Source organism: Perca fluviatilis, chromosome 11 (genome assembly GCF_010015445.1).
Source record: "Perca fluviatilis chromosome 11, GENO_Pfluv_1.0, whole genome shotgun sequence".
NCBI classification, from domain to species: domain Eukaryota; kingdom Metazoa; phylum Chordata; class Actinopteri; order Perciformes; family Percidae; genus Perca; species Perca fluviatilis.
In genome coordinates this window covers 14709846-14731067 of record NC_053122.1, presented here as the reverse complement: position 1 = coordinate 14731067, position 21222 = coordinate 14709846, and the positions used below count along the sequence as shown (strand labels likewise).

Here is a 21222-nt window from a genome sequence, read left to right as displayed (position 1 = left end):
TGTGAGGAACTGATAATCTTAATTAGCTTTGTAGTAACTCATTTGGCAATGGCTTGAATGTAACCAACGTTATTAATATCAAAAATGTACGCACTAAAGCTTTAACACAAAACGATTTATCAAAAAACAAATGACCAACAGATTATTTGAATATGAAAATAATCCTATAACCTACTTTGATCCATACCTAATTATACAAGGTCTGAAAAACTGGGAGCATCTTATGGATATATTCCACTAACACTCTTCATGGCTAGGCCTTTATGTGGCATGCCACTTAAGCAGAGAGGTGGGGAAGGCCTCTGGAGAGACAGAGGCCGCTGATACCACAGGATCATCATCCTCGGCGTAACTCAGACACTCAGCTGGTAAACATTATGTGGTGGCATGCCACGAGTACCTCAGTTGTCACCTCTGTTAGTAAGATTAGGCTCTAGCATAATGAAGTGACAGATGATGAGTGTTGGGTATGACCACCGGGTGCTAATCCAGAGAACAGAGACAGAGAAGGAGAGGGTTGGACTTGACAGACAGAGAGGTAGACAGACACTGGAGCGTTTGGAAAAATGGTATGTCAGTTTTGCTGATGTCTATAGTAACAGTAGCCTCCAATTTGACATCCACCAAACATTGGTTTTCTGTTTTTTTTCCTCTTTTTGGCTTTTCTTTGACCTCCTTAAAAGAACAAGCTATGTTTCCCAGGGCCCAGCTATTTGAAGCTCATAGTTTTGGTCATCCAAAGTTTTCTGTTCAAACTCAAGCCGTTCAGACACTGTCCCCACTTACATTTCCACAATGGCAGGGTCCTGGGGGCCAGACCATAGCCGCCCTACACTCTGCCCACAGTTGAGTTGCCTCTGGCAGTACTACTGCGTGCTTTGTGTGCTGGTTCTGGCCGCCGATCAGGGAAACCCCACAGTCTCTCCATGGTGAATGTTGAACGCCCTGCCAAGACCATTATGCATCCCTTCAATGGCCGTGAATAGCAGCACACTACAGTACAGACGATTTGAAAGATGTGCAATTCACCCAGGGCTACAATGCGAGACCATGACACAGATACCGACATTGGTGAACTGAACTTATTCCTGACATGGCTTCTCTTTGTGTCTTTGAGTCTTTTTTCTTTTTTCCAACAAAACAAATCCTGATGAAATGTGTCCTACTTTGCACTGCACAGGAAATATGAAAACAGTTAATTCCATGACACAGTTAGTGAACAAAGTCTAAACAAGCATTAGTCTTAAAAGCCAGGGTGTGACTTAGTGTGGCTGAGTGAATGACAGCAGGAGGCCTATTATGTACACATTTAACAGTCTTAAATATGGAGATTAAAGCTCTTTCCATAATTTCACCACAATGTTTATGTACAACACACTGTACCACACTGACCTATTAACCTCAAGGACACAAAAATCCATCCTAATGCCATTCTCCTTAACTCTTATATATTTCTCTTTCTCTTTCTGACAACCAGAGAAATGACCAAACTATAATTTCTAATACCCACTCTCCTTAATATTTTCGGCCTATAATAGTCCCTCTGTAGTCATTCTAAGTTGCTTTTCAGATCAGTGTCAAAAATGTAAATCTAACAGAATTAGATTTGAAATGTTATCTACATTTAGCACAGAGGTACATCTGTCTATTAATTTAAAACTCATGCAGCGTTTCCCAGCACTCCCACAGTCCAGTGGCATATTGCGGTAGTGGATATCAAGATGAGTCACATCAGCTAGCAGGCAGCTGGCAGGCTAGCAGTATCAGCCTATCCCGTTAATCTTACGATTAGCCTTCACTGATCCCATCAGGACTGCCTGGATCTGGGGTGCAAAGCCTAAAGGTTTATCCTGCAAGTCCGCCCTCACCCACACAACATAAATGGGGCGCACATACAAAGACACTGCACACCCCAAATAGTTCAGCGTTATCTAATACTAATCATAGAGGCAACATATTCCAAACACAAAGCCATGAAGCTGGAGCTCGCCATGCCTATGCCTCACTGTCCCCCACTGACGTGTCTGTGGGCCCCAATGTGTTTCAAGAGGATCGTGGTAGTGAAATGTGTCACGGAGGTCAGACCCAGAAGTTAAAGGGGCAAATTCTGTGCTCTTCTAACACCAGAGGGGTAGGGGGTCAGGGGGTGTTGGGCAGCAGCCAAGTGACATGCCGTGACAGGCCTCAAGGCTTCTTAAAGTAGGGAGGCATGGAAAGCACAAAAGCAAACACTCATACATTGCAACCACAAATACACATAGACACATGTGAGCACATTCACTCAATGTGTGCAAACACCCACACAATTACATACCTGTCAAATGGTGGATCTAATGCCTAAAATAAACCTGCCAACCTCCCACTAGTACCATTTGGCAAGTTAAACAGCATTTGGATACAACATACAAATTATACAGTTATTTTATGGTGATAAACTCTGTATTATTGTGAAATACCTGGCCACATTTTCAGCTGTGTCTGTGAGTGCAGCATGCATGTGCGCTCTCTTGCCATAATATGCTCCATCATGGCAGTTAGTTTAGGAAGTTTCATGGGCACCGACTGGACAGAGGAAAGAATCGTCTAACTGATGGGAAAAAGGAATGCTGGAGGCAATTACCTCAGGTCCTCAGGTCAAAAGGGGACTGGCCATAAACGCCTGGACACCAACAGAGACAGACCTCTGACCATGCAGGCCTTGTTTCACTCTCCCTGCAGCCACTAACATCAGCTGGTGGAAGAAGCCTTGGCTGTTTAAATTTATGGCTGTGTCATGAACGAACAATGCATGTATTTATCCTGACACGAACGCAAAAGGAGATAGCAATCCTGCTACTTTTTAGCAAAAGAAGATAGAAATGTATTATCATAAAATAAATGAATACATTATTTCCCACCCTTACATTTTTGTTTGTCACTGATATGTACAGGTGTTAACACTCCTATCATTACCTATTGTGTCTTCAACTGGATGATGTCAGAGCAATGATAATTATGTTCCTTTTTCCTGCTGAATGTGTTTGACAAGCTCAACAAGAATATAATACACACTTGCCAAATAGGCAGGCTACTCTGTCAGACAAAGGGATTGAAGCCTGGTGCTATGGATGCCAAACAGCTGAAGACACTTTAATTATCATGAAACCTATTGCATGATGTCATTCTAGTGCAACCTATTCACTCGCCAGCAAATTAGGGCAAAGCGTAAGTGGCAGAAAATGTTTTAATTCCTAGTTGTTTAGACTATTAAAACATCTTTATAAGTTAGAGCATATTGTCATTAAATTATTCAAGGTAATAGACTAGGTTTTACTTTTCCATTCATGCCCTGCAAGGAATTTTTCAGCAGTTACAGTGCAGCTTGAGGAGAACTGAATGAAAAAGTCTGGGATGTACCATTACAATTTAGGGGGTTACTAATTTGACATGCATTAAATATCTGTGAGTGGAATTTACCTAATACAATGTTATTGTGCAGAGTATACTTATAAAGGGTTATTTTTTGGAATAAGAAATATAAACTTGCGTGGGTGTGTTTTACGTGACAATGAATCCTGCGAGAAAAATAACTCCTCTACTGTGGCAGCAGGTTGGACCATGCCAAGATGATGTTACGAACAGCCTTTTAAAGTCGCTCCACTTCCGAGATGAAGTAAAGTAGACCGCCGCTGCACAGCAAGAAGGCGAAGGCTGACAATCTATCTGTCTGAAATAACCCCAGTTAGACAGGATATGTTGAGAATACACAGTTGGACTTTGGGATGTTTTATGGACTCGGAATCGAAGGAGTTTTCTTTTCGTCCAAATCTATGTAGGACGTGGCGTCTGCAATTGCATTGAAATCGGTCTAAATGTGCGTGCATTTTTTTTTGATTAGCCTACTCGCAAAGACAACAGCAGCAACCTGGACTACTATTTTGAAACAGGAATGGTTTATCCTCCCGAAGGTTTATTCTACATCGAAATGGATCAAGCACCACCAGGTAAGTCAGGGTTAAAGGCAACCATTGTCTGATCTGCAGGGAGTCAGAAACCTTTTATTCGTTGTTTTTTTTTTTTTTTACTTTCTCCTTTTGCTCGCATCATCTTGTGTAATGTCGGTAATAAAGCTGACATCTGACAAATGCTGCGCAGGTGTTAGTAAAAACGTTATAATGGCCAGGTCGGTCCTCAGTGCTGAGCTTCCCCAGTGGCATTGCCCAGGCATGCATAGCGCAATTCACTTGCCAATTACGTAATACCTTTCGGCGGACCAGGCGCAGTGGCGTTTCTTTTGTCCCAGCGCATATGACAAACTTGGACACAAATGCATGGCGGTTTTGCATCTCCTCGTGAGCCAAAAGGTTTACCGAAGGCGTGTGACAGTGTAAATAGTGCATTTTAAAATGGAATATAGTTGCACAGGGTGCGTTAATGAGAGCCGCATGAAACGACCGCTTTGTTCTCCTCTGCAGCCAGCCGTGCTTAATTTGTGTGCTAGCTCTGAAAGTAGGCTAGAGGCAAGCAGACTAGACAGCTCGTCTCATGACTTAACTCCGGCAACTCACGAACACTTCATATTTTTGTATTTACATTTTGTCATTTGACCTGCGCGTTATTACACAACGTCTTAACAGTGTATTGACACTTTCCGGTATTATTAGGCTATGTCTTATTCTAAATAACCACCTAGCTCATTTGATTTGACTTTAGTTAGGCTAATAAAAATTACACCATAATGTTAGCCCACGTGCATTAATAATTTGAAGATGATTATTTAAAATTACAGTTCATATAACCTTAAAGTGAATAGTAGTGACACACCATAAGAACAATGCAGATGCCCTGTGTTGTCCCTATAAGGTCTGCGTGCTGTATGGCTGTTTCAGTGACAAATCCCTGTGTTTGGTTATTAAGACTTAATTTACTCTTTATTTTCTGGATTGGACACAGGGCAAAAGCCAAGCTATACATGCGTGACCGAGTTGATTTTTATTCATGTATTATTCCACACTTGAATTACGTGGCTCTTGTCTGTACTGGTATGTGTGTGTTTTTCAAAAGCCAGTGGAGTTTCTTGGCAGGAGACAGAAAGAGGAAGGTGTGCAGATTTAATTTTGCTGAGTTCAGGAGCCGCGGCTTTGGATTTTGTGCCTGCCACTGTGCTGCTGCACCTGCCTTTTGTTTATTTTAAGGTCAGAAAAAGAGGAGAGCGGATGGTGGGAGAAACCCACATTTTCTCCTTTCTGTGAGTGCTCTTGTATTCTCCCTAACTGCCTCATGAAAGGCACTTTTGTCCTGCAGTGAAATATATCGCCCTTCACCTCCTCTTGATGCGGTCTGCCCTCCTTTTTCATTTTTAGGAAAACGCTTAGTCTTTCAGCCAGACTCGCAGATCTTATGCCTTTAAGGTTGACGGAAAACTTAGGAGGATCTAAGTGTGCAATCATTATAAAAATGGGAGGGGTGGTCCAAGAGGCTCTAAATATAATTTATGGTTTATTTGATGCCTTCCATGCACTTCAGGACAGTGCCAGAGGCTGCTGCAAACTTTAGAAGTTGCACTTTAATCTACTTTGCAAGAGTTTGTAGGCAACTAGACGCGTAATTCTGCGAATTTCTGGAACAATAAAAGAAATCATATTTCCTTTTTAATTTACTAATAGTGCTCAGAAATGAGGACTAACTGCCACATTTCCTTTTTACACACACTTGGTAATTATGTAGCAAGTGATATCTCTTGGAAACATGCCTGGGCTTGTCCTCAGATCTTGACAGGCTCGTGTGTGTGTGTGTGTGTGTGTGTGTGTGTGTGTGTGTGTGTGTGTGTGTGTGTGTGTGTGTGTGTGTGTGTGTGTGTGTGTGTGTGTGTGTGTGTGTGTGTGTGTGTGTGTGTGTGTGTGTGTGTGTGTGTGTGAGATTAAGAACACTGCATTTCCTAAACACATATAAACGCACACATCCTTGATTGCAGTAGGTCATTAGATTGAGGGACTCATGTTTACAGTACATCACTTGATCTCACAACAGATCAATGCTTTACAATGCCTGATAGATCTCTTTCTAAGAATCCCACTCCTTTGCATTTCATTTTCTTATCTGTCTTTCTCTTTTGCTTGCAGCTCTCCCTCCCAGGTCAACAAAGCCAGTGCACTCCACCATGAACAACAACTGCCCCGCGCCACCTACATATACGCTACAGGACGCTGAATGGTATTGGGGAGACATAACAAGGTAATGTATCTTCACTTTAAACATGCCATCATTCTTACAAACACGGAGTTTGTGTTGTTTGGACTGTTTAACATATTGGTATGTTAGATTCGCTAACTGTTAACTGATTTTCCCTCAGGGATGAGGTGAACGAGAAGCTCCGAGACGCACCTGATGGCTCCTTTGTGGTGCGCGATGCATCCACAAAGTTGCAAGGAGACTTTACGCTGACGTTGAGGTGGGCAGAAGGGAAAGAGAAATCTGATCCTAACAGCACTACCACAAATATCATCAACAGCGGTTTACATTTGATTTTACATCAATGATCACATTTTTGTGCTTTGCCGTTTCACTTTCTCAGGAAAGACGGACACAACAAGCTGATCAAGATTTACCACCGGGATGGCAAGTACGGCTTCTCGGACCCCCTCACATTCACTTCAGTAGTGGAGCTCATTTGGCACTATCAGCACCATCCGTTGGTGGAATACAACGCCACGCTGGACCTAATGCTCACCCATCCCGTGTCCCGTTTCCAGCAGGTTAGCGAGCAGAATTATTCTGTTTTTGGGGGGAAAAAAATGTCGGTCAATATTTTGACATTGCAGAAAAATTTTGATAAAGGATATTTGTTTTTTCTGTTACGGAGGATTAGGAATTGTACATATTTAAGTGTCTTTTTTGTTTTTTTTAATTTATTTTTTACATCAGGTGAAAGAGGACAGTGTCGATGTCGCTGGAAGAAAGCTCAAGGAGGTTCACTGTCAGTATCAAGAGAAGTCAAAGGAGTTTGATCATCTTTATGAAGCCTTCACAAAGACCTCGCAGGTAAAACAAACGCATTAAACTAACTCTGATGGTCTCTCATGTCTGTCTCATCAGTAGAATTTTTGTCCATCAGTCTCCTGAGTATTTTTTATTTATTTAGTGGACGTATTCTTTGTGATGCAGGAGATCCAGATGAAGCGAACGGCCATTGAGGCCTTTAACGAGACAATGCTGATCTTCGAGGAGCAGTGTCGTGAACAGGAGCGTTATGGAGAGGAGATTGAGATGAACAATCAGTCCGAGGGAGCTGACAAAGATCTGGAGAGGTACTTCATTACACTGTCCAAAAAAAAAACGCCCCTAAACGTAGTTTTAAATTGGTTGCATGTAGAACCACGTTTATTGATCCGTATTCAGACCTGCGACCTTTTATTTCCCTCTCGTTAGCTTTCTAATAAATTATGAGAAGCTGAAGTGTCGTCTCGGGGAGATCTACGACAGCAAAATCCATCTGGAGGAAGACTTGAGAACGCAGGTGGAGGACTACAGAGAGACCGACAGGAAGATCAACAGCTTGCGGCCTGACCTCATCCAGCTACGCAACATCAGAGACCTGTACCTCAAGTAAGTATATTGTTTGTGGTATCTGTGGAAAAAGAATTATTTTGTAGCTGCTCTGTGAAGTATAATTATTCTATATTAAAATCCAACCTTTTCTTTACACCTCTCCTTGCAGCTGGCTTAATCACAAAGGCGTCAGGCAGAAACGCATCAATGACTGGCTGGGGATACTGAGCGACAGCCTTGATGAGTAAGTTCCAACAAGTTCTTTCTGGAAACAATGTTCAAGAGTGCAACTTATAAATGAGAGAGAGAGAGAATAGTAACAACAACGAACAGTTACGGAAGCGTTACAGTACGACTCTTTGTTTTTTTTCAGCACATATGTGTTGAAGGGAGACGAGAAGAATTTGCCGCATCAGGATGAGACAAATTGGTTTGTTGGCGAACTGAGCCGGACGCAGGCCGAGGAGATGCTTCAAGGTAAAGCTCCTGGAACGTTCCTGATCCGTGAGAGCAGCAAACAGGGATGCTACGCCTGCTCTGTTGTGTGAGTATATCATTTCGGGAAAAGCAGTTATCTGGAGAATGGTTTGAGAGGAATATTACGCAATGGTGTAATTGTGTGACACCCATTGATTTATTTTTTTTTTTCTCTTTCATTCATTACAGTGTGAATGAAGAAGTGAAGCATTGTATGATCTACAGCACACCGCAAGGATACGGCTTTGCTGAGCCCTACGACGCCCACTGCACACTGAAAGACCTTGTCCTGCACTATCGCCTGCACTCCTTAGCGCAACACAATGACGCCCTGGATGTTCGGCTGTCGCATCCAGTACACGCCAAAGATGCAGCCGCGCCTTCTCAACACGCAGAGGAACACAAACTCTTACAGACTCCAAAACACACGGTGGGGCTCCCGCCTGCCGCTCCAGAAATGTAATCCAACGGTAAAAAGACAAAAGGACATGTTTACTGCATCCTGCGAGAATGACTGCATCGAGGTGCATTGTGTAAAGTTTTGCACTACAGTGATTCCATCGGTTTTTGTGAATGGGATTTCACAGATTGAAGTGGGACTGGAACTTGAATGTCAGCTTGAACTTTTGTTTTCAAAGAGACTGTTTAAGCTTTTAATACTTTACTTTTTTTTTTTTGTACTTCATTTATTGCCGCTTGTTTAATGGACACTTTTTATTTAGTAGGGATGTTGAAAACCAGAAAATTGCTCACTGACATCGGGTGCTGCACCTTTGTTTGACTTCAGCTTTTAAAACCAGAGTTGATGTTGCTAGAGATGTCCATTTCCGTAGTTACAGTTGATTCAGTTCCGACCAATAGTATAGTAATATTTGTGCCTCATTCTTGCGCATGTGATGGCAAATTTTGAGCACAGAAAAATATTTTTTCTAAGCACATACATTATATTTAGAGAACTTTATCATGCAAAGAGAATTTTAATTTGAGTGACAATAATAATTTTGTCCTCAATAAATGTATTAACCTGGTTTGCTAATATCCACATTAGCACACAACCTCTTTTACTGTGTTTTCCACATTTGCCTCGTTAATGTGTAAATTGAATTACATGGTTTATATAGGCAGAAGGTACTACATCTCATTTTATGAGAATGCCATAAGGTTGTTTATTATAATTAGTCAGCTAGATATGTAAATATTAGAGTCAATTCAGGTTTCTACATTTATAAGACCTTGGACGTGTAGCTGGCAATCACCAAGGTAGCCGACTAGCTACTGCATATGGCAGACGTCAGCTCACAACCTAACAAGATCGCTTGGCTGCAAGCTAATAAAGTATAGACTAACTAATAAAGGTTATAGGTATGTCACCAAAACTGTATGAACTACTATTGTGGGGCTGCAGATCATTCTTCTAGTGCTTCCCTACTCCCCTGGTAACTGATTATACTAACAATCAGATTGGAGACACAACAGCCAATCAGAAATGACCTACTCCGACTTTTCTGATCGGCTGCCATTGTGGCATGCTGTAACACTCTGTCAAGTTGAGCACCCAGACAAATCTGAGAGCACACAGAGCAGAGCAGAGATGTTGAGAAACACTGAACTAGTGTCCGATCACAGAGAGCATTTAGAGGGGAAATTTATAAAAACAGAGGTGCTCCTATGTGGATATTAGGAAACACTGTAACAAGTGCATGGAGCACAAAATAGATTTTTGTTTGCTTAAATTAAATAATTCTTTGCGTGACAATTTCTCTACGAAATATAACTCATGTGATTCTACAAACTCTTTGTGTGCAAAATGTCCTATTGTGTGCTCAGGAATAAGAAATATGTTAATACTACTTTGTGTAGGAGAAAAATGTTTGCCGTCATACTGGTTTGGTGGACCAAACCATTTTTGGGTAAATGCCACGTGTGAATATGTGAAAAGTCGTGGTGCAGCTTGACAATTTGCCCCTTTCTTAACATAAATTAATATACAATGGATAAGTATGTAGCATTAACATCCTGTAAAATACCATTGTAAGAGAGCATACTCAAATGTTATACCCATTGACCAAAGCACTTGATAGTGAGCAAAAATACATCCCTTTTAAGTCTGGTAATTGCATTTGGGCAAGGGGAGGGCAATTTATGTACACCTGCTGATGTGCTGATCAAAAACATAATCTGAAGTACTGTATGTTATATTCTGTTACTCAAAGAAGTATAAGCTTTTTGTATTCTATATATATTTTTTCTATAAACACGCCACAAGATGAAAGCTTGAAGAAAGTGCAATCCAACAGTATTTCTATTGTTGCAATGTATGACGATGATCATGATGATGGTGGTGAAGGTAATGCTGTTATGAGAGGTTGACATTTGCCACAAAAATGCACTCTCTTTGGTGGTGTCGGTATGATGTGGCCTCCGATGTTTGTGTGAACTGCCAGAGGTCCGGAAGTATCCTGCCTCCATTACTTGAACTGTGGCATTGCTCAAGCTATGAATGTTTTTCATGACATGTAGGCTACATAGCTTAAGAGGAAAGGAATCCATGTTGAACTTGGCACATTTTTCAAGTTTGAGGACAATAGATACTCTGTACAGAGAAACTGTAAAATGTATTTCTGAGGTTGGTTTATGGAAGGAGGGTGATTAAGCCTCTTATAAAAAAAAATATAACTCCACTGGGGGATTGAGGAAACTACTCGGGTGAAGCTATGTGAGATCCTGACCTTTTTCTTGCTGAAAGACAATAAACTGATGAGGGTTTTGTCAATTTACCTTAATCCATTGGCTTTCTTTCATGGTCTATTGCTGATACTGTGCGAGCAATGCACAGTATCAGTTTATTATTTAAGGTACCATTTTTATTTCTGACATGGGTAGAAAAATGATTAAATACAAAGCATTGAATCACTTAAAGTGAGATAACTAGTTATATGAAATTCACCGTCTGTCTCTAGTGAAGCCATTGCTGTCCGATGAGCTTATCCTTGGGTCAGAAGAGAAAGGAGACAGCGAGGGCACTGGAGGACAGACTGTGGACAGATGGAAGAGAAAGGAAGCGATAAGACAATAGCAGGATATGTGCAGGCCCTTTCCCTACTCAGCCTGGCCGCTGTTGAGTCACTAGAAAACAATCCATCAAACCTACTTCACTTAGAACGTGCTGTATTGTTAAACACAATTTTTCTGAAGCTCCCGTGAAAGGAATGCAGCTTAACTGTAAACATTTAGTACCAGCTAGCTTGAGAGCAGCTTGAGTTTTGTACCCTAGAACTTAATCACACAGTCGAGACCAGTATTAGCTCAGAAATACACAAATGTGTGTAAATTATAATTTTGTTTTTTTTATTAACTTTAGCACCATCTACAAAGAAACACTTGTGTAAACCCTAGGATAAAGCCACTGCTAATGGTGATGATGATGACCCCGGGTGACCATGACACCACCATTGCCCTCCATGACCAGAGCAACAGGTGGCCTGTTTCAACCATAACATAAGGTCTGTGTTAGGTAGGGATTAATGAGGTGCAGAGGGCAGGGATGTACTGGGGGAGAGCCTCAGTTCCAGGCCACGGATTACTCCCTCTTACCTGTGTCAGCACAGAGAGCTGGTGGACAGACAAGCATGCTATTCAGCTAGGATGGACCACATATAGATAGATAGATAGATAGATAGATAGATAGATAGATAGATAGATAGATAGATAGATAGATAGATAGGACACTACTGTACCAGTGCTGAGTCACACTCAGTCTACGTGAGAGTCTGAAAGGCAGGGACAGAGTGGGTAGAAAAAGTGTGTGGGGTAGACAGAAAGGGAAAGAGGAGGGACAGGAAAGAGCGCATTTTTCTAACTCCTGTACAGGATGGTATAAAAAAAAGGAAGGCTAGAAAGGTCAAGCTAGTGACCTGAAAAACAGTCCCACCTGGCTTTACCCCAAAGCCATTTGCTTTCACATTTGCTGGGCTTGCACTGCCCAGTCCTATTTTCCTTAGCTCCCTGAATCTTAATAAAAGATTTTCTATGGTTTAATCTATGTAAAAGCCCAGCCCAGCCCCCCGCATGTTTCTTACTCATACAGACACAGCACGTCTCTACTTTCCTCCCTTTCTATTTCAACTCAGTCGCATAAACTCGCTCGTTTAAATTCATAGTAATTTTGCTTTATAGTCCTCAATTTAAATAAGTCCTGGCTGGAGGGGCAGCAGGACGAATTACCTTTGGAGTCACGCCTAAAATACACACACCATCAACTGTCTCGCAGGCTCTCAGAAAAAGAGGTTTTCGCTTTTGGCAGCAGCCAATCGCGTCTTTCCTCCCCTCTGTCTCCGTCCGATTCCACCGTTTTCACGCTACCCAAAGAGCCAATAGGAGGCCGGAACGTGTAGGGTATCGGCCAATCAGCGGCCAGTTGCTATGTTGGAGGCAGAATCGATAAGAGTTCTTTTTTTTTTCTCCTCTCTTTTTTACTACCTCACATAGACGCTGGCTTATAGGCTGAAGGCAAGAGATCCTGTTGCCTGCCAAGCAGCATGTAGTCTATGGACTGAACCATTAAACATACCAGCGCCACATTTTCTTTTAAGCCTGTCTAATACCAAATAAAAGTTAGTTTGTCTGTATATTCAGTTTGTATCTATTTATTTAAGAATTTATGGTTACAGGTTGATCACCCCAGGTGTTGAGGTCACGGAAAAGCTAGAAAATTAAGTTGGAAAATTGTTTCCATGCCTGGAGGTATTATGTTAATTGATGCACACCAAACAAGTTTCAGAATGAAAAGTATGTCGTGAAAGTTGTTAAATAAGCTTTTATTCCTCTTTAGGCACGTTTTTCTTTAAAATCTTCACTTTCCTTTTAAAGAGAAGCCCAAATAACAACGTGTCTGATCACTTACAGTAAGCCCCAATGTGCAGTGGCTAAACAACATCTTGAATGCTACAGTGAATATTGTAAATATTCAACAAAGTATTTAGTATAGCACTAAAACCATAACACTAAAGCCCTATGTCCAATGATTCTATGAATTACAGCTTTAATTTGTATTTTAAGTTGAATAAATGATAAAGTGATCACACTGTAATGTGAGGTGACACTGAGCCAGCTCTTATAAGGGGATAACATAATGCTGCTTGCTGACAAACCATTCAGGAGAAATTCCAATCCTGATCCACAGCCAAATCAGATTTGCAGATAGTATCTTAAGAAGGAAAGGAAGACGATCCCCCCGCCTTGAAACAGGTAGAGCAGGACACTGACTCAACTCTAAAATAATAACTTTCCTTTTGGATACATGCTCAACAGTTTGCATGACATACATATTACATTGTACTTCTACTTCCAAGGAAAATCCTCACTAATGATTTGAGCTGTAATAAACGAAGGGCATCAGCGTCCCTCAAGCTCTCAGGACAATGTCATTGCGGGAGTTCAGCTCTCAAATAGATTAAAAAAGAACCAGCAGGCACATGGCCAGCAAACTAATGTCCACAGGACTGAGAGACTGCAGATGACAGAGAGGCTTCAGAGATCAAATCAGAAACCAGCTAGGTCTGAAAGCATAATACAATATGTACATTGTAGGTGGTGAACTCAGCCAAGGGTTACGCAGTTCACAAGTCCTGTCAGGCGAGGAAAGAAGCTTTGTCTGGCAAAATCAGAACAAACATGTAGAGGACATGAAATTGTATTATTTACAAATTGAAATACCCTCAGCATACAACAGGGTTTTTTACAGTATAAGTTATGGGCAATATTATGGAACTAATAATAAAAACTCCTACCACAGAGAGATGAAATTACTTGTTTTGCATTATCTGGTTCAATTTAAAGCCAATCATAAGTACTCAGTGAATGTTGAACTCTACCTACTCCCATAAGAACCCTTAAGCTGTCAGTTTAATGATGTTTTTCTTTCCTGGTGAAAGCAACGTCTAGCCAGAGGACAGAGCTCTGATGAAAAAGTCAGACATACCCTGCACTTAAAACAGAATGGTAATTATGGTGACTGCTTTCCATAGGATGACCCTCACACTTTACTTTTTCTCCCACTACACGGAAGATTCTGGGAGCAAGGCAAACAGTCTGCTTCCCATCACCACAATGGAGAGACATGGTGAACAGTGAAACTAATCATCATGTTCATGACAAGCAAAAACATTGCCTATAGGAGAAAATAAATGAGACACTACCAGAGCCATGCCCAACAAAAAAAGGCTTAATCACACTGTAACAGAACCACTTTCATCAAAAGAAGTCTGTGTCACTACATTTCAAATTCATTTTAGCACCTCACCTACTTATTAAAACCTGTTTTACAGGAGACACCTGCCCAGGCAGCAGCATAAAGAACAAAAGGCAAAGAAAAAGAAACATTCATATTACAATTGAAACACAGAAAGCCTAAACACTAGGGATATAGACATTCTCTCATTATGCTTAATTTAAAGGATTTATCAGAGGCTTGTTTTATGCCTCTGGTAATGAAGTCGTTAGCTACCAACAACCGACTTCTGATGAGCATATTATCATGCTGGACTTGTAGAGAACATGTATGTCACTATACCATGTATCATACATTGAATGAAAGAAAGCTGTTGTCCAATTTCAAAAGTGAAAGTCCTCGTACCACCAGTGAAAAAAAACAAATCTTATTTGAGGATGAAGGATAGATTCTTCTTCAAATTTTCATATTGTTAGGTTCTCTGATCAGCATTTAAATGGGATGATTTGAAAAAGAAATCACATTACAGGTTAAATATTGTCGGGTTCAAGTTTACTCATTGAAAGATCAACGCTAAAAGTCAATTAAATGATTAAAAACTATACATTAATTGGCTCAAAGATAGACAGTTTTCACCAAATCTTTGGCTCACGTTCACAAACTCACTGTAGTCTCTCAGGGCCAGACACGTAACATTTAAGTCTAGATTTTTGATATTTGGCTTCAAAGAGTTAAAGTGACCATAACTTGTTTTTTTCAAAGCTCATTTAGTTGAGAGGGCGAGCTTTGCGATATATTGGCTTACTAAGAGTCTATTTAAGCTGTATCCAATAATTATAAAATATCCAATTGTTCAGCTGAGATAATGGTAATGGTAGATACCCTTTAAGCAAACAGGACAGACTGGAAATTTTACATTAGCCTACAGGGCAACAGGAGGGAAACCCAACCAAGCATGTAGTACAAAGGGTGTCCAGGTTGGCACATATCTATCTACCTTTGAGTTTTAATTGGCCACATATTTTCTAGTACACCACTGTCTGTTAGATTCTGGGTGACACATTGAAATACCAGGAAATACAAGTCAAGTGACAGTTAAAGGAGTTTTTCCTGTAACTGTCACAGGTGTTATTCACCTCAACTCAGTGCACCAGACAGGTCCAATGGGCCCGAGCAGTGCTAGTAGCTAGCAGTTCTGTATGTAATAACAGGTTTCTTTCCAATATAGTATTTAAACCCAATTGGATGCCAAGCTACTGATTAAAACAAACTGGACGTCCCATTGCGAGGTCTCAGAGTATGCTCACTTGTAGGCCTGGTCAAGTCTCCAGTGGAAGAGGTTGGAGCCAACACAGTGGAGGATGGCTACATCTAAAATTACCATTCTGCTGGGGGCTGACATGCTAAGAATACTATGATAATTCACATGGTAGGTTTCTGTGGCTTGTTGTCAAGGACTTTTCATTTGATTAGCTGCTCGTTCAAAGGCGAGACTGCCATCTGGTGGTGTGTACAATGACACAGCTGGCGACAATTCTTGTGTAAACTGACCAAAAATAAGAAAACTGTATCAAATAATAAAAAATAAAAAAAAAAACTAAAAAAAACATACCTTGGTGTAATTAAAGTCCTGTCTCCCAAGAGGGACAACGAGGGTCACTTGCGATAGGCTACAAAAAAACGATGTGTAAAATGTAACATTCTCGGGGATCTGTTAGTTGTGACTGGAGATTCAACTGCCAGACCTGTGCAGTGGATCCAGAAAGATGTTGTTGACAGTCTGCAGGGTGACGGAAGTTGCCTGCCTGCATCCTCATCAGTAAACTTATGGGTAAGTCGCGGCCAAAAACAAGCTGAATTTGGGTTTTTTTTCTATACAAGTCCGTAATTCTCTGTGAGTTAACATTCTGAGCAGGGGTCAGTCGAGCTGTAAAGTTTCAGTGTCATTCCAATTGATTTTACCGATGATTGTTGAATCCACCCTGGCGAGCTGTCTGTTGGTTAGCATGTAGGCTTACGGCTGTAGTAGCGTTTATATATATATATACCACCATCGTGCTCTAGATTTTTTTTTTTTTTTACATGTATCGCCTAGTGCCGACATTGACACAATTTTGTGTTGTTACACAACAGTCAAGTGTGTTTTTGAGCTTGATGTAATCAGCTCGTGTGTCTTTCAGGTCTGTTTTACGCTGAGACTCACTAGAGTGGAGGCTTTTGGGATACTGGCCTCCATGTTAACACAGACCGGCCCCAGCGGTTATGTCCTCCACCTACATGTCAACATCCGCTGGTTGTGGTGGTGATGCTGCAGCTGCCATGGCGACGCAGGCGTCTGAGCAGGCTCTGCTGGCCTCAGACCGCTACGCCAGACTCATCCTGGCCCAGATGAACAAGATGCGGCTCCGCACCGATTTCTGTGATGTGGGGCTGAAGGTTGGCAGCAGGGTCTTCAGGGTCCACCGACTGGTGCTTGCTGCTAGCAGCCCTTACTTCTCCGCTCTGTTCTCCGGGGGAATGAGGGAGGCGGATAAAGAGGAGGTGCAGATCCTTGGAGTGGAGACTGAAGTCTTTGAGGTTTTGCTGGACTTCATATACACAGGTCCGCATCAGTCCTGGTTTTGCCGTCATTATGTTTCATTCGATTTTTGTAATTTCGTACCGTTTTCTGAGTGGAAATATTTGCCCTTTCCTGTCAGGCGTGATCAGTGTTACAGTGGAGAACGTCCAGGAGCTGATGGTGGCAGCAGACATGCTGCAGCTGAACGAGGTGGTGTCTATCTGTGGAGAGTTTCTCAAGGGCCACATGGACCCGTCCAACTGTGTGGGCATCTTTCAGTTCCTGGAGCAGATTGCCTGCATGGACATGCTGGAGGTTACTGAGAACTACATCCAAGTTCACTTTCTGGAGGTATGAAACAATAAGAGACACTGTCTCCGGTGTTGCTGTCAAACTTTGTTGTTGTTTGTTTCCTCGGTAAAATAAAGCTAGATGTACATGAAATCTGTTATTCTGTCTTTATTCAAAACAAGCCCAGTTTTTTATCATGATCGTTGTTTTACCATTTCTTTTTGATGAAAGTGCTTCAGCTCACACTGAATTTTGAAGTTTGATGCTTACAGATTGCCTCTATCATCTGCCCCCCTTTTAGGTGTGTGTCACCGATGAGTTCAGGGGCCTGTCCAAGGATCAGCTGGTGAGGCTGCTAAGAAGCGAAGAGCTGAGAATTGAGGATGAGTACCAGGTATTCACTGCAGCCATGGACTGGGTACTCCAAGATGTGGCAAAGAGGAAAAAACACGTAGTGGAAGTGTTGGAACCAGTCCGCTTCCCTCTGCTATCCCCACAGAGACTGTTCAAGTATATAGAGGGTGAGGGGAAACATAACATTTTGCACGCCCCTTTTAAATTTGACATACTCATATTCCGATATTGCTGTAAAATTGATTAGGTGACGGATCGTAAACAACATCTTGAAATTTTGCCCATTTTGATGTTCATTAAAGGTATTACAGATTTCAGCCTGCGGGTGGCACTGCAGACTCTGCTGAAGGAATACACTGAAGTCACAAAGTCTCCAAAAGAAAATAAGATGTACAGTCAGCTGCAACCAGCCAAGATGAGACCCAGAAGAAAAGCCAGGAAATACCTCTATGCCATAGGTTCTGTTTCAAATCACTTTTTTCAACATAGTAACCTGATGAATCCCAATAAGAAGTGTCAGAAATGCCATTTCATCTTGGACTTTTACTTGTTTCCTCCTGGCAGGAGGCTACACTCGGCTGCAGGGCGGCCGCTGGAGTGACAGTCGGGCATTGAGCTGTGTGGAGCGCTTTGACACCTTTAACCAGTACTGGACCACCGTGTCATCACTGCACCAGGCCCGCAGCGGGTTGGGGGTCGCGGTACTTGAAGGAATGATCTATGTGGTAGGAGGTGAGAGACCTGAGGCCGTCTTGTGTTTGTGTTCAAGCCCAAAAATAAAAGAACCTCAGCAATCTTCAGTCTAACAAGGAATTCTGTTTTTTTCACCAGGGGAGAAAGACTCAATGATTTTTGACTGCACTGAGCGATACGACCCAGTGACCAAGCAGTGGGCCGCTGTGGCATCTCTGAACTTTCCGCGCTGTGGAGTTGGCGTCTGTCCCTGCCACGGAGCTCTGTATGCACTTGGTAAATGCCCCAGTAGCACCATGTATAACCAAAATACATACAGCACATACTGGTAGTTTAGTTTTAATAGTTTTAGTTTTCTGTATTTATTGTTTATTTCAAATTAATGTCCAATATGTTTGTTTGTTTATGTATGCACCCACCACCATGGCAAATTCCATGTAAGTGGAAGTCTTGTACTTACTTGGTAATAAACCCTTTTCTGATTCTGATTATAGGGGCACTCCACTCGTTTTCACACGAAGATCAACTTACTAGCTATAGTGGTTCTGAGCCTGTGAAAACAGTTGTATGTTGGGTGATAGAATCTCATCAATATAGAAAATAGAAAACATGGAAAATGGGAGAACAAAAAGCTAAATAATTTTGTGAAATGATAATAGCTACGTAGTCAGTGCAATTCAATCGATAACCAGAATATTTTGGGAAACGGACAAAAAGCATAAGCTGATGATTGTACTATACTTCTGTAGGTGGTTGGATTGGCTCTGAGATTGGGAAAACCATGGAGCGGTATGACCCAGAGGAGAACAAGTGGGAGGTCATCGGCAGCATGGCAGTTCCTCGATACTACTTTGGCTGCTGTGAGCTACAAGGTGGGTTCCTCCGCTTTTTAAAAAAAAATAAATGTGTAAAGTCCAGTGCAACTTAGGTGCTTTTTGTCAGTATTCACAAACACATTCACACGCACTGAACTCCCCTTCTCGCTTGTTACAGTGTATTTCTTCTCTGATGGCTTAGACACTTAGTGAAGTAGCTCTGGACTAAATGCTGTTGTCTCTTTCCAGGGTTTATTTACGTGATTGGAGGAATAAGTGACGAAGGAATGGAGCTGCGTTCAGCCGAGGTGTATGACCCTATCTCCCGCCGATGGAGCGCCCTGCCCGTCATGGTCACACGTCGAGCCTATGTGGGCGTCGCCTGTCTCAATAACTGCATTTACGCGGTGGGCGGCTGGAACGAGGCACTGGGTGCACTGGAGACGGTGGAGAAGTACTGCCCAGAAGAGGTAAAGTGGGACTAATTTTCAGTCAGTTTTCCTTAATATCCGTGTCCTGACATGCTCCTCGCCGCCATACTTGTCTTTCTACAGGAGAAATGGGTTGAAGTGGCTTCGATGTCTACTGCTCGTGCAGGCGTGTCAGTGTCAGCAGTTAACGGGCTGCTGTACGCCGTCGGTGGCAGGGCCGCCAGCAGAGACTTCTCTGCCCCGGTGACAGTGGACTCTGTGGAAATCTATGACCCTCACCTGGATACCTGGACTGAAGTTGGAAACATGATCACCAGCCGCTGTGACGGCGGGCTGGCTGTGCTCTGATAGCCAGTATAATTTTCCAATTGTGAGTGTCCATATCAGCACGTGAATCATCCCAAAACTGCATAAAGTGAAGAACAGCTGCACCTTAAGAAACACAAACGTATGTTTCTGTCTCAAGTAGGCTTTCACGTGATCATATATGTTATTTATACATGGATTAGACATGTTTTTCTTTTGTATTTGTCCACAACATTTGACATTTATTGAACACATGACAGCAGATCTAAAACTGGAAAACTGCCAAAACTGCTCATCTGTGTCTCTATTTTCAATTCACGGAATACTTTTACAAGAGTATAAGTGAAAAAAGACTTATTTTCCTCTCATGTATTTGAAGACAAAGCTATCCTTGAGATAAGGATAATTTCACAGCGGAGGAACTATATTTTGGATGGACCAGTTTTTTTCCTTTGGGGAACACTGCTAACAGTTCTTTTTTGCTTTCTCTTTATTTTCCCTTAAAGAAATGTTTGAGATGAGTGCATTGCTACTTGGAAGATGTATCAAACCACTTGAGCCTATTTAATAATGGAACCAAAGTTCCATGTAAAGTGATTCCTGTAAATAATTATAAACTTGAACAGCACACCACTGTTGGATGATGTTGGAGCTCATCACATTTGCGAAGCAGTTGCACAGTAACAGTATTTCCTATCATGTACTGTTATTCCTTTGCAAACGGCAGAATATTAATGTTAAACAGTAATAACATTTTATTGGTCGCTTTTCAGACTTAAACATATGCGCGTGCTGGGTTTAAAATGAACCTGCATTACCTCTCTCTTCATTTAAGATATTTGAAATGTAATAACTTAAAACATGGCTCCAGAGGACCCTCCACTGTAAACATCACACTGATTTTACACATACATACAAAAAAACTCTGAGTTGACTGTATACGTTTACAAAAAAGATGTTCTGCACTGTGCAAACAAGACAATATGGAATCACTTACCTCCAGCTCTGCCACTAAACTCAGCACTCATGGATTTACACTGAACATTTATATTGAATGTTTATCTCCAGTAAAACTCATTGTGATTAATGTATGACCTTATAGGTTGTGATGTGTGAAAACTAACATTTTTACATATTTTAATAAATGTTAAGGTCTCTATCATATACTGTAGACTCCTCAGAATAGAGTCATATAAGAGGCAGGGAGAGAGATCGGTGAGGATGCCTTGTAAAAGTTAACATTAATAACATAGAACTGTACTATACTGACTTGTATCAGTCTGGAGTTACACAACAATGGAAAGGAAAGGTATGCATATAATCCCAATGTTTATCCATTGTCTCCAATTTGCACATGTAAAATCGCCATATTCAAACACATTTCAATAAGGGTACTTTTTGTCTGTACTTGTCACAGCAAAGAATGTGATTCTACAAATGTTTTCTGATAAATGATAAATGTTGAATTTCAAAGTCTTTTGTTGTTTCTAATATGATGATATGCCACATTGATACGTGTCACATCTGTCCCAAAAGATG

At 41.5% G+C, this 21222-nt stretch overlaps 2 protein-coding genes across 2 annotated transcripts; both read left to right on the top strand.

Annotated features, from left to right (window-relative positions):
* The first annotated feature begins 3637 nt into the window (after nt 1-3637).
* On the top strand, nt 3638-10787 carry LOC120567646 (phosphatidylinositol 3-kinase regulatory subunit gamma-like). Its single transcript, XM_039814579.1, has 10 exons — nt 3638-3983; nt 6102-6213; nt 6332-6430; nt 6554-6734; nt 6904-7020; nt 7144-7286; nt 7408-7584; nt 7697-7771; nt 7901-8071; nt 8194-10787. The coding sequence occupies exons 1-10, from the start codon at nt 3929-3931 to the stop codon at nt 8465-8467; spliced, it is 1404 nt and encodes a 467-aa protein (XP_039670513.1). The 5' UTR covers nt 3638-3928; the 3' UTR covers nt 8468-10787.
* A 5123-nt stretch (nt 10788-15910) lies between these two features.
* On the top strand, nt 15911-21159 carry LOC120567642 (intracisternal A particle-promoted polypeptide). The gene is made up of 10 exons (XM_039814563.1): nt 15911-16064; nt 16414-16835; nt 16933-17144; nt 17386-17605; nt 17741-17896; nt 18003-18170; nt 18270-18407; nt 18881-19003; nt 19196-19416; nt 19501-21159. The coding sequence occupies exons 2-10, from the start codon at nt 16496-16498 to the stop codon at nt 19723-19725; spliced, it is 1803 nt and encodes a 600-aa protein (XP_039670497.1). The 5' UTR covers nt 15911-16064; nt 16414-16495; the 3' UTR covers nt 19726-21159.
* Nucleotides 21160-21222: the final 63 nt, after the last annotated feature.

Bases quoted from the DNA above. Each gene is read 5' to 3' on its own strand.
- LOC120567646 (XM_039814579.1), top strand. From the start codon at position 3,929: ATGGTTTATCCTCCCGAAGGTTTATTCTACATCGAAATGGATCAAGCA. The intron at 3,984-6,101 runs GTAAGTCAGGGT...TTTTGCTTGCAG, and splicing joins AATGGATCAAGCACCACCAG to CTCTCCCTCCCAGGTCAACA. The intron at 7,021-7,143 runs GTAAAACAAACG...TTTGTGATGCAG, and splicing joins CCTTCACAAAGACCTCGCAG to GAGATCCAGATGAAGCGAAC.
- LOC120567642 (XM_039814563.1), top strand. From the start codon at position 16,496: ATGTCCTCCACCTACATGTCAACATCCGCTGGTTGTGGTGGTGATGCT. The intron at 17,606-17,740 runs GTGAGGGGAAAC...TGTTCATTAAAG, and splicing joins ACTGTTCAAGTATATAGAGG to GTATTACAGATTTCAGCCTG. The intron at 18,171-18,269 runs GTGAGAGACCTG...TTTTTTCACCAG, and splicing joins AATGATCTATGTGGTAGGAG to GGGAGAAAGACTCAATGATT.